The sequence below is a fragment of the Bombina bombina genome, chromosome 2 (assembly GCF_027579735.1).
Source record: "Bombina bombina isolate aBomBom1 chromosome 2, aBomBom1.pri, whole genome shotgun sequence".
Taxonomy (NCBI): domain Eukaryota; kingdom Metazoa; phylum Chordata; class Amphibia; order Anura; family Bombinatoridae; genus Bombina; species Bombina bombina.
In genome coordinates, this window is record NC_069500.1 from 1,302,723,545 (window position 1) to 1,302,737,467 (window position 13,923).

At 37.4% G+C, this 13,923-nt stretch overlaps 1 protein-coding gene across 2 annotated transcripts in view; it reads left to right on the forward strand.

The window, feature by feature from the left end:
- SLC2A9 (solute carrier family 2 member 9) overlaps positions 1-13,923 on the forward strand; it is a 1,122,280-nt gene that overhangs the window by 1,014,952 nt on the left and 93,405 nt on the right. For both annotated transcript variants that reach the window (XM_053704140.1, XM_053704141.1), the window contains exon 12: positions 3,668-3,795. In XM_053704140.1, coding sequence (XP_053560115.1) covers positions 3,668-3,795 — 128 coding nt within the window. The remainder of the gene's footprint in view (positions 1-3,667; positions 3,796-13,923) is intronic.

Sequence of the window (13,923 nt, forward strand, 5' to 3'; positions counted from 1 at the left end):
AATAATGAGCGTATATTGCAAAGTGTTTATACATCCACAAAATGAAACATTGTGTGCCAGATTACTAGTAGCATGCTAATTTATTTTCCATTTGTGCACTAACTGGACTCTAAGTAAAAATTGAGCGTGGCTTTATTAACGTTGGTATTGAAAGTAAAATGTTAGTGCGTGACAAAAGACAGAGATGCACTAACGTCAGGACGTTGGATAATGAAAGTGTGCTAAATTATTCTCCCCATAGACTTCGGAATGCGCTGAAAAAAGAAAACCTATTTGTTATTGCTCGCCTTCTAACCTAACACTGCGCTAGACCAACTGCACTAAACCCAAAGGTGTATTAGGAATACTTTAAATTCTATGTTCTTCACATAGAATAAAATGTTATATTTAATTATATATATATATTTGAGTATGTATTGTAAAATACATTTATATGCATATATATATATATATATATATATATATATATATGTATGCTTTTTTCCATTAGATTCTATTATTACAATAATTAGCTGCGCTAGTAAGAAGTATGCTTTTTTAAATTGGGGTTGAGATCCTATTAAAATGTGCACATTTTACATGAATCATACCCTGTTTGTGCAGCCTACAGGGTGCTTCACTGGTACCATTTTTTTTAAAAAAGTGTTATAGCCAATGAGAGGCTGTAGTGTCCAACCCATTATTGTCACTTGCTGTTCACTCCCAAACCCTCATTACCTCAAGTGAGAACAGGTGCGGTATTCTGTATAATTATTTATGCAAATGCATGCTAATTAGCATGGCTGGTATCTTTATCCAGAAAAAGTGGCAATCTTCCAAACAGTTTGAGTAAATTAATTACTCAACCTTTTTTAAACACAAAAAATATATTTAGAATGTTTCACTCATGTTTGCAGTTAAAGGGACATTCAGGTCAAAATTTAAATGCAAAAATGCTTCTAGTAAAAGTTATCACTGTTTTAATGTTAGCATTTTTCTCTGCACGTGCATGTGGAGCATAGCTAGATATTCTCAGTTAAATACTGCAGCAGCTCAGAGTGCCAGTGGGGCTTATATCATGTCAGCAATTAACAAATTGAGTCATCATTACCAGATGGTACAAGCACCTTAGGCTTTCTGAGCAAATGTTGTATGCTGGTTCACAGAGCATACTTAAATACACTTTTGAAACAGCTATAGCTTTTATTAGAAGCATTTTTGTTAATACCTTTATAATTACAAAAATGTTTCTATTCAAAACTGAAATGCATCCATATGGATTCCAATTTTGGCTGGGATGTCCTTTTAAAGGGCCAGTAAACCTAGAAAATAATGTTATATAATTCTACACATAGTGCAGAATTATATAACATTATATTAGTGCTAGCTTTATGTAACATAATATTGCCGCTTGAATTTTTATTAAAAAAGAGAGGGTTTTTCAGACCCGCCCTCTGTGCTCTACTGAGCAGGTCTGGTTTTCCCTCTGAGCGCATCTGGGCAGCTGTCTAGTCACAGCCCGGCCCGACCGCGCCATTACACTCAATGTAGCTCGCTCCTGCGCGGTCTGAAAAACCCTCTTTTTTAATAAAAATTCAAGCGGCAATATTATGTTACATAAAGCTATCACTAATATAATGTTATATAATTCTGCACATTATTTTCTAGGTTTACTGCCCCTTTAAGTGTTTGAAAATGTTAAAGGGACATAAAACTTCCATTTTTTTTCATGGTTTAGATAGAACATACATTTCTAAATATTTTTCCTATTTACTTCTATTATAAAATTTTCTTTATTTTCAGAAGTGTGTACGTGCATAATGTACTATATAGCAGCAATTTTTTAACAATGTTATACATAAGGAAGAACACTAGGTGGCAGCACTATTTCCTGTCATATAGTGCTCCAGACATATGCATGCTACATATCTCTTCAACAAATAATAACAAGAGAACAAAGCAAATTTGATATTAGAACTAAATTGGAAAAAAAAATTAAAATTGTAATTATGAAAGAAAAAGTTGGGGTTTCATTCCCCTTTAAAGTTGCAGTCAACTTTTTTTTTCATTCAAAACAGTGTTTTTCAAAATGTATTTCAGTGTTTCCTATTATTATTTTTTTTAATCTAATGTTTCTGTCTTGAATAAATCAATATTTATTCCTTACCTGTCAGTGAGGACAAATTGGTAGAACAATTTTGCAGTTTCAAATACATTTAAACAACATTTTTTTACTTAACTTTTGTTTTTTAGAAAGAAAAAAAAAAAATTGGGCAATTTTATCTGCTGCTCTTTCAGATGCATGACATTATTTTTGAGTACTATGTCCCTTTAATTAGAAAACTTATCAGAATCACATGAAGTTGTTAATTACACATGTTTGACAATGTAAGTTAAAGGGACACTCAATCAAAATTAAACTTTCATTATTCAGATAGAGCATGCAATTCTAAACAACTTTCCAATTTACTTCCATTAACTAAATGTGCACAGTCTTTTTATATTTAAACTTTTTAAGTTACCAGCTCCTACTGAGCATGTGCAAGAATAAGTGTATATGCATTTGTGAATGGCTGATGGCTGTCACATGGTACAGGGGGAGTGGAGAAAAGACAACTTTTAAAATTGTCAGAAAAAAAATATACTACTCATTTGAAGTTCAAACTAAGGGCTATTGCATTGCCGTGTTATCTTGCTTTTGTTGATTATGCAAATCTACTGTGTTGACTGGTCCTTTAAGTGGAAAAAACTGCATTCAGTAGTTTTGATCAATATTTACTAGTTAGTATTCATCTTTTACTTTTTGTGAAAATTGAAAGTATTATAGTAAGTTTCAGAAAACTTCCACCACAAACCTCCCTTAAAAATAAGCCTTGCTTATAGTTTGTTCAGTATGTATATAATCTGCTTTTAATATTAAAAAAACTAATTATAATTCTTACCAAAATTGAAATGAAAGTTTTTTTCACATAGAAATCTTCAATGGTTTTATATGGGGAATTTTTTTAAAATATCAGCATTTCGAGGATCTGTATTCGACATGTGCAAAAAATCTTTCTGTATTGTTTAGTATTCATTTTAAAATGCAAAACCAGTGGTTCCTTTTACACATGAATGAAGGAATGCATTAGACACATGCAGTAATATTTAAATAATTGGTTAAACAGTTAAATAGACTTTCCTTCATGAGGGAAAGGCTTCAATTTGACAGATTTACACTAATCAATAGCGATCCAGCAATGTCATTGTAAATTGATTGATTACTGTGTCAGCCGATAAGTATGTAAGATTCACATTTGTTCTTGACAATCCTGCCTTTATTAAAAAAAAATTGTTGTGTGTGTGTGCTGCTACTGGCTTATAGTAGTAGCATTTTTTTAACGTTTATTGAATTTGATTTAAATTTAAGCTACTGTCCTTAAGATATTCCCCCTAGGAATTAAAAGGTTAACACATTTCCATTAAGAAATAAATCATGTTGGATGAACTGAATGATCCATGAAATAACTATGGAGGAAATACGATTCATTTGAAACAGTTGTTTTTGTCTAGGTACATCTGTGTATATAAAACAAAGGACATTTGTTGTATTTTCTTTAGGCACATATTCTATATGTTAGTAAGCCTTAAATGTAACACTGTATATTATCAAGAGGTTTTCTAATCATTTATGTCTGTCTCATTTTAGGTGGAATTCCCTTCGTCCTGGTTGGGGAGTTCTTTCAACAATCCCAGCGATCAGCAGCTTTTATGATTGCTGGCTCTGTCAACTGGATCTGCAACTTTGCTGTAGGCCTTCTTTTTCCTATAATCCAGGTAAATTATTGACCAACACAAGAGTCACTAAAAATAATTTTGCCCTGATTAAAATACTAATTTCTTTCCTATGACATGGAGAGTCCACAACGTCATTCCAATTACTAGTGAGATGTTCAACTCCTGGCCAGCAGGAGGAAGCAAAGAGCACCCCAGCAAAGCTTTTAAGTGTAACTTCCCTTACCTATAATCCCCAGTCATTCTCTTTACCTCTGTCAATGGAGGTTGTACGAAGACGGTGTCTGAAGATATTTAATCCTTTTATGGGTACTTTTCCCTGCAAGCAAGGATTGGGGTCTAGCTGTGTCCATGTCAATCTCTTTAGTAAGAGCAGTGGTGGATTTTAGCAGTTAAAAGGCAGTGAGGTAGTCTTTGCTTTACTTTTAACACTTTGCTACCCCGTTGTAGAAAGCCAGCGTTGCTTACTCAGTTCTTTCCTTTTCCTACAGGTCCATGACAGGGAGGAGTACCTGTCACACCTTTGTAGAAGTTATCTGTCCTGCAGCTGGATCTAAGGTAAGTGCTTTTACCTTCTAGGTACTGAAGGACAGCAGCACTTAAGCGATTAATCCTCATGTGGATCCTTTTGGTGGACATAGTTATTCTTTTTTAGTTAAGGATTCATTTTGCGGACAGATGTGTTTGGACATTTTATGTGTTCCTAGAAATAATAGAAGGTTTTATTTCAGTATGAGATCTATGAGAGACTTGGATAAGGGATTTTTTATGTTATCTAATGCAGAGCAATGTGAAAAAATCTGAAATAAGGCAGACATGTATAAATGGTTTACATTTTAGCCGTTGTTATTTACTACAGTGGGAGTTATCAGAGCCCTTATTGACATAGCCGTTTAGTTATAGCCGTTTTCTCTTTTGTGCACTTTTTTATGGCGCAGTAATTTCAGACCCGCAGACGTGACGCCCGTACTTCTGTTTTATCGGAGTGGAGCTTGTGAAGCAATCTGCATAGCGGGTCTGTGTCAGCTTTGCAGCTTCTCTTCTATGCAGCTGTTACTGAGGGATTCCTTTGTCGTTTTAGAGGGAAGGCTTTCTACTGGAGATTATCACTTCCAACTACTAGTGGGGGTTCAATCTGCCAGTAGGAGCCTCAGGCAATCTGAGGTTGTATCTGATTTTTCCTTTATTTGTGCCTCTGTTGTTTAAAAGCATAAAAGCATAAACGTTTTTATTTTAAGATATATTCTGTTATCATGGACTCAGAATTAGAACAGTCTATGTCTGTGGATAAATGCCTTCTATGTTTAGAGGCTCAAATTGTCTTGCCAATGCAATTTTGTTCCTCTTCCTTAGCAAAAACTTTAACATTTAAAGACAAATTACTCCCTTCTGAGCCTAATGTCTCTCAGGATAATGCTGTGTGTGACATGCCTCAGCTTTCTCCTCAAACGTCCCAAGCTTTAATGTTGTCTCATACTGTGCCTTCTGTATCCTCTTAACCTGGGGATGTGTATTTACCTGGGGATTTTGCCGCTCAGATTACTTCTGCAGTATCAGCGGCTTTGTCAGCTTTCCCTTCTTCGGGTAAGCGTAAGAGGACATCTAAGCATTTGTCTCCTAGTAAGGTTTCTGACCCTTCTAATTCTGCGCTGGTCACCCTTTCTCATATGTCTGATGAAGAAAATACTTCAGTAGCTTCTGAAGGTGAGATTTCAGACTCTGACACTATGGGGGAAACATTTTCTGAATCTGAAGAATTTAATTTCCGTTTCAAGCTTGAACACCTCCGGTTACTGCTAAAGGAGGTTCTGGTTACTTTGGACGACTCTGAACCTTCGGTTGTCGTCAACCCCTCAAAGTCAGTTTATGATTCTCCAACTTCTGAGGATATTTTTCCGGTCCCAAGAAAGATGGAAAAATTATAGCTCAGGAATGGGATAAGCCAGGGGTTCCGTTCTCCCCTTCTCCTGTTTTTAAAAAGATGTTTCCTGTGGCTGACTCCATTCGTGACTCATGGCGTACTGTGCCTTAAGTAGAAGGAGCTATCTCTACTCTAACTAAGAGAACTACCATTCCTATAGAGGATAGTTGTTCTTTAAAAGATCCAATGGATAAAAAGCTAGAGGCTTACTTAAAAAAGATGTACATCCATCAAGGATTATAGTGGCAACCTACTGTGAGTATTGCCACGGTTGTGAGAGCAGCATCTTATTGGTGCAATGTCTTGTCTGATCTTATTTCAGAGGAAACTACGGTAGAGGAGATCCAGGATAAGATCAAAGCTCTTAAACTGGCCAATACCTTTATCTGTGATGCCAACATGCAGGTTATTAGACTTGGAGCTAAAATATCTAGCTTCACTGTGCTAGCTCGTAGAGCTCTGTGGTTAAAGTCATGTTCGGCTGATGTCTCTTCAAATGCCAAGCTTTTGGCTTTGCCTTATAAGGGTAAAACTCTATTTGGGCCTGGTCTGGCAGAAATAATTTCAGAGATTATGGGTGGAAAGGGATCTTTCTTACCTCAGGACAAGAATAATAGACCTAAGGGTCACCAGACTTCTAGTTTTCATTCCTTTCGCAACTTTAAAAGTCAGAGGTCTTCCTCATCTTCTTCCAAACCAGACCAATCCAGGTCCTCTTGGAAATCTAGCCAGTCTTGGAATAAGGGAATGCAGAACAAAAAACCTTCCGTTGACTCTAAATCAGCATGAAGGGTCTGCCCCGACCTGATTTTTGATCAGGTGGGGGGCAGACTTTCCTTTTTCTGTCAGGCTTGGATATGCAATGTCCCAGATCCATAGGGTGTGCACATAGCACCTCAGGGTTATAAAATAGGATTCAAGGCTTGCCCTCCAAGGGGCAGATTTATCCTGTCAAGACTATCCTCAAACCAGGTAAAGAGGTAGGCCTTCTTAAACTGCGTAAAGGACCTATCCTCCCTTGGAGTTATTGTACCAGCCCCTCTCAAGGAACAAGGTCTAGGATTCTATACAAATCTATTTGTAATTCCCAAGAAGTAGGGAACTTTTCATCCCATTCTAGATCTAAAGTGCCTAAACAAATTCTTCAGGGTTTCTTCCTTCAAATGTTAAGCTCTAGAACATTATTATTTATACACCTTTTAGTTATGTATCTCAAACATCAGTAGCTGGAAACATAATGGATCAAGGTTGATATCTTGCTCTCTGGAATGATAAATATGTACAGATGGGGTAGAAAATGGAGAGGCTACTGGCAAGATTAAGAGACAGAGAGATGGATGCATCAAAGACAGGAGAAAGGGAAATAAGAGCTAGTGTCAGAATGCTGGAATAACTAGTGAAGTTAAACATTAGCAAAGACCTGACAGTTGTCTTCTCTCTACTGAAAGCTTATAGTAGTGTGCGGATATCCCATTATTAAAGGGACAGTAAACACTTTGAGGCAGTATTATTGAATACTTAATTATGCATAGAAAAGCAACTTTGAACTATAATTTAATTATTTATTTAACCCCATTTTCCTGTAATTTAAGTCTGAAAAATGTGTTTTTTTTTCTATTCCTGAAAAATGAAAGAGCACATGACAGGCTTCAGAAGCCAAAAATTGCCACATATCTGTTCCTTATTTTTGCGGCTTCTTATTATTTCTGTTGAAGCCAATTAATGGAGATTTTATAAACACAATTACAGTGGCGTGCCCAGTCATCTCCAGATTGCTTCCTTCAAATAAGAAGTCTGGATTGGCACCTTCTTATAATTAAAGTGATGGGTAGAGTTTGTCTATTGAAAACAACTGCAGCAAGTAAGGTGTTAATCTGGCCTACTAACATTCAGACTCTGTGATTAGTGAATTTATTTGGAAGACTTGGAAGACTGCATAAATGCGTTTTTTTTGTTTTGTTATTATAAAATATGTAGCCATTCCTACTCCTGGCATTCAGTTTTCCTCCATTTTATGACGTTTCTGCTTGGATAAGGCTGCTTCACTTTGAGCTCTGCTGAGTCTACTCCTATGTCTCTGATACTTGGTGAAGTTTCTTCAGTTTGGATACACAGCTTTGTCTCCAGTCTGTTTTATTGATAAGAGCTGAAAAGGTCCTACTGTGCTTCCTTATGTTGATTGTGCTGACCCATATCTGTTCCACTAAGATGAAGTGAAAGGGCCATGTCAGACTTTGGGCTTTTCCACATAAAAGTCCCAAATGTGTTGAGCTGTTGTAGAAGCTGTTGTGGGGGTTATAAGAATTTCCAATTAACCACCTCCAAAATGTGTGAAATGGGCCGTTTGTGTTGTACATTAGAGAAATAAAATGTAGGAAAGAAATAGATCATCAATTTCAGTTATATTGGATAACATCAGAATTTTTTTCTTCCAGAACATATTACACAAAATGTATGTAAACTATATGGACTCTTTCGTTTGCTATATTTGTAATTAGAGTATTATTTATTTGTAGGGCGCTAACAGATTCTGAGCATAGGTATAATATACAACTGTAGCATTTATAGGAAACAAATGGCTAAAGATGCCAATTGCTGTAGATCCCGTTACATGGAGATAATTTACAGGATAGCTGGGCTCATAATAAAAAAGTTATTTCTATAAGTAGTAGATTCTAAAGGAAAAAAACAAAAAACACATATTTTCACAATTATTTCTAGGACTAGGAGATTATGTTATCACTTTAATTTCTTAAAGAACTGTGCTGGCAAAATACTATGTTAGAGGGTTGGCTGAAAAATGACAGCAGCAGTTAAAAAATAAACACTGTTATTTGCCTTTGCTGGCAATGCTGATAGAGTACATTTTGAGCCTTTGGCAATAATCACTTGTGTCCTTTCATAACCTTCTGTTAATACTCATGACGCTATGTAAAAACACAAATTATTTGCTATTTTTGGTTTTTAAAGGAAAGTTTAAAACACTCCCTCTGGCGCTGTCATATTAATTATTGTTCTGAGACACCATGCTAATGACCTCAGTGATTGCTTGAGGGATTTACTTGGGAATTGTACTTTTACTGAATGATATGGGTTGCATTTGTTTATTTGATTCGATGGGGTAGATTCGTGGCCAATCGGCAGCTAGCAAGGGGTGTCAATCAATCTGATCATATTCTATCGGGCGGATTGATGTCCGTAGCCTCAGAGGAGGTGGACAGCTGCTTCTTAACTCCTGTTTCCGGCAGCCCTTAATAAATCAGCCCCATGTCTTTTTTTGCCAGTGAATTTTGCCAGTGGGATGTGCACCGGTTTAAAATCCACATCTGTGTTTTGTTTTTTTATATATATATAAATAATATATATACATACAGTATGTTGCGGGTAAAGTCAGAAATCGGGTAATCCTAGTATTACCTGGGTAATTTTAGGATTACCCAAGCAGCTCTGGGTAAAACCAGAAGTAACATCATAAATCTACTCAGAGCTCTGGGTAAAGCCCAAAGTAGCATCATAAATCTACTCAGCGTGCAGAGTGTACTGCAATTCCCACATCTTCTATATATTTGATTACAAAAAAATGACCTGCTTTTAAGCACATTTCAATGACAAATACATTTATCAAACATATATATGATGCACAGTAATTCCCACATCTTCACTATCTTTTTTTCCTCTGCCTTGGGGTTCAAGGGTGGTGAAGCCCCCCTTGTAAACTTAATTCCCCAAGGTTCACTTGGGGTGGATACCAGAGGATCGGCGGGGCAACATCCTTGAACCCCCTAGGCACAAGCAAGAAAGATAGATGTGGGAATTACAATGCATTGTATATATATGTTTGATAAATGTATTTGTCATTGAAATGTGCTAAAAAACAAGTATTTTTTTTAAATCAAATATATAGAAGATGTGAAAATTACAGTGCATTGTATATATGTGTGATACAGTGACTCCATGCACTCTGAGAAGATTTATGATGTTACTTCTGTCTTTACCCAAAGCTGCTTGGGTAATACAAGTATGTGTATATCTATCCAGCAGAAAGGCACATTTCAGGATTTAGTCATATATGAACATGGAGTGAACTGTCCACTGCGATATTTGCGCTCCACTCAGTAATACCAGTGGCCTCAAATATGAGCTGCTATTACAAGTTAAGCACAATGCAAAAGCGACCTTGTGTTTGCATTTTCTGGAAGCTTTGTGCTCATCCGATCTCGCTGCTCTTCGGCTTTTTCCCAGCTTTATTGCTAGCCTGTCACTAAGCACCCACACTAAACTACACTGTTCTACCCCTATACAGGCGCCCCCGGAGCCCCCCGCAACTCAATAAAGTTAGTAACCCCTAAACCGCCGCTCCTAGACCCTGCCACAACTGTGATAAATGTATTAACCCCTAAACCGCTGCTCCTAGACCCTGCCGCAACTGTGATAAATGTATTAACCCCTAAACCGCCGCTCCTAGACCCCGCCGCAACTGTGATAAATGTATTAACCCCTAAACTGCCGCTCCTAGACCCTGCCGCAACTGTGATAAATGTATTAACCCCTAAACCGCCGCTCCTAGACCCTGCCGCAACTGTGATAAATGTATTTAACCCCTAAACCGCCGCTCCTAGACCCTGCCGCAACTGTGATAAATGTATTAACCCCTAAACTGCCGCTCCTAGACCCTGCCGCAACTGTGATAAATGTATTAACCCCTAAACCGCCGCTCCCGGACACCGCTGCCACCTACATTATACCTAGTAACCCCTATCCTGCCCCCCCTATACCGTCTCCCTCTATAATAAAATTATTAACCCCTATCCTGCTGATCCCGCACCTCGCCGCAACTAAATAAATAGTTTAACCCCTAAACCGCCGCTCCCTGAACCCGCCGCAACCTATATTAAATTTATTAACCCCTATCCTGCCCCCCCTACACCGTCGCCACCTATAATAAATTTATTAACCCCTATCCTGCCCCCCCTACACCGTCGTCACCTATAATAAATTTATTAACCCCTATCCTGCCCCCCCTACACCGTCGTCACCTATAATAAATTTATTAACCCCTATCCTGCCCCCCACTACACCGCCGCCACTGTAATAAAATTATTAACCCCTAAACCTAAGTCTAACCCTAACCCTAACACCCCCCTAACTTAAATATTAATTAAATAAATCTAAATAATATTTCTCTTATTAACTAAGTTAATCCTATTTAAAACTAAATACTTTACCTTTAAAATAAACCCTAATATAGCTACAATATAAATAATAATTATATTGTAGCTATTTTAGGATTTATTTTTATTTTACAGGCAACTTTAAATTTATTTTAACTAGGTACAATAGCTATTAAATAGTTATTAACTATTTAATAGCTTACCTAGCTAAAATAAAGAGAAATGTACCTGTAAACTAAAAACTAACCTAAGTTACAATTACACCTAACACTACACTATACTTTAATAAATTATTCCTATTTAAAACTAAATACTTACCTGTAAAATAAACCCAAAGGCCTAGATTTGGAGTTTGGCGGTAGCCGTGAAAACCAGCGTTAGAGGCTCCTAACGTTGGTTTTAGGCTACCGCCGGTATTTGGAGTCAGTCAGGAAAGGGTCTAACGCTCACTTTTCAGCCGCGACTTTTCCATACCGCAGATCCCCTTACTTCAATTGCGTATCCTATCTTTTCAATGGGATCTTTCTAACTCCGGTATTTAGAGTCATGTCTGAAGTGAGCGTTAGAATTCTAACGACAAAACTCCAGCCGCAGAAAAAAGTCAGTAGTTAAGAGCTTTCTGGGCTAACGCCGGTTTATAAAGCTCTTAACTACTGTGCTCTAAAGTACACTAACACCCATAAACTACCTATGTACCCCTAAACCGAGGTCCCCCCACATCGCCGCCACTCTATTAATTTTTTTTAACCCCTAATCTGCTGACCGCCACCTACGTTATACTTATGTACCCCTAATCTGCTGCCCCTAACACCGCCGACCCCTATATTATATTTATTAACCCCTAACCTGCCCCCCACAACGTCGCCTCCACCTGCCTACACTTATTAACCCCTAATCTGCCGAGCGGATCTCACGCTACTATAATAAAGTTATTAACCCCTAATCCACCTCACTCCCGCCTCAATAACCCTATAATAAATAGTATTAACCCCTAATCTGCCCTCCCTAACATCGCCGACACCTAACTTCAATTATTAATCCCTAATCTGCCGACCGAATCTCGCCGCTATTCTAATAAATGTATTAACCCCTAAAGCTAAGTCTAACCCTAACACTAAATGGCGTAATAGATCTTTTTACAGACAACCTAACACTAATCCTAAAGTGACGATTGTAGAAAGCGACGTATCAGATACGGATGAAGAGGAAGGGACCTCTAGCAGTACAACTACCACCCCTAATACAACAACAACATTAGCCCCCCGCTCATCAAGTCGTAACAAGAGGAAGAATTTTTTAGAGTCAGGAGGGGAAGAAGAAAAACCAGAAGAGGGGGGAGGAAAAAACAAAAGACCTGCCAGAGGGAGAACATTCCAACAGTCGAACCATCAGAGGAATGGGAACCAGTACAAGAGGACACCAAGTCCCTTCTCCCAAATACGTCTAAATCACTGAAAATAATCAACCTGTCTGACAAACAACTTTCAGAGAGCCATATATCAATTCTATCCAAAGGTCTATCATTTTGCCCATCTCAAAACATAGACAAATTTGAGGTTATCAAAGATGTTCAATTATACATACGCAAATTACTTCTGAAAAAGTTTTTTACCAACAAAGAACCGGAATGGGGGTGGAATACAGAAGAAATGCAGACCATTCAATACTTACAAAGCCTACTTGATGAAAATGATCCCAGCAAAAATCAAAAGTGGAGAAATAGAATCCACAATAAATCAACATTTGTACCACAAAATGTCAACGCTCCACAATTAGATATATTTAACGAGATGATCTGCAATGAAATCACCAAACTCAATGCACTCCCAAAAACCAGCAATTTAACCTACAGAGAAAGATTAGCATTGCAAGAGATGCAACAGTGGGATGAAGTTGTCATTAGGAACTCAGATAAGGGTGGCAACATCGTTATCTGGCCCTTCTCTCTATACTTAAAAGAAGTATATAAACAACTTAAAGATAAAAACTGCTATGTTAAACTTTTCAACAATCCCTTGTTAAATATCCACCAAAAATACAACAAATTTCTACAAGTTTCAAAACCAAAAGTGGCAACTTTTTATCTAATACCCAAGATACATAAGAACCAAGACACTCCACCTGGTAGACCGATTGTCTCGGGTATTGGATGTTTGACTGAAAAAGCCAGTGAATACATAGATTTCCGGCTAAGAGAATACATCACTGAGCTTCCCTCATATGTACAGGATACCATGCAGGTACTCCAAAGATTGAACAATATCAATTTGAATGCATCAACGTGGCTAGTGACGACAGATGTTGAGTCACTATATACATCAATCCAACACAAAGATGGATTACAGGCAGTTCGTTACTTCTTGGAACAGAAATCAGAAGAGGGCATAGCACATGACAACTTCATCCTAAAGTTATTAGAATTTGTATTAACAAACAATACATTTACATTTGAAAATCAACATTATTTGCAAATACGTGGGACAGCAATGGGCACAGCATGTGCCCCCACATATGCAAATCTCTTTCTAGGCTGGTGGGAGGCAGAAGAAGTTTTCATTGATACAAACAATCTATATACAGATCTCATACCTATGTGGATAAGATACATAGACGATATCTTCTTTATCTGGGAAGGTACACACAAAGAACTTCTCACATTCCTGGAAATATTGAACAAAAAAGACCTAAATATCAAACTAACATATGAGGCTAGCCAAAGTGAGATAAACTTTTTGGACCTAAAAATAAAGAAAGATCATGAAGGTAACATTCAAACAGATGTATATAGGAAAGATATGGCAACGAATAGTCTTCTATATAGTACCAGCGCACATGCACCAGGCACCATTAGGGGACTCCCGACAGGTGAGTTTTTACGCATGAGAAGGAACTGCTCTGAAGAGAGTTCATTTCAAAAGCAAACGGAACATCTAACCTCACGCCTAATAGAAAGAGGCTACAGTAAGAGAAGCGTAAAAAGAGCTAAAATCAGAGCCCAAAAAACCAACAGACAAGATCTCTTATACAAAAAAACTAAAATAGGTGATAATAAACCTAGATTAGTTCTCACTTACAACT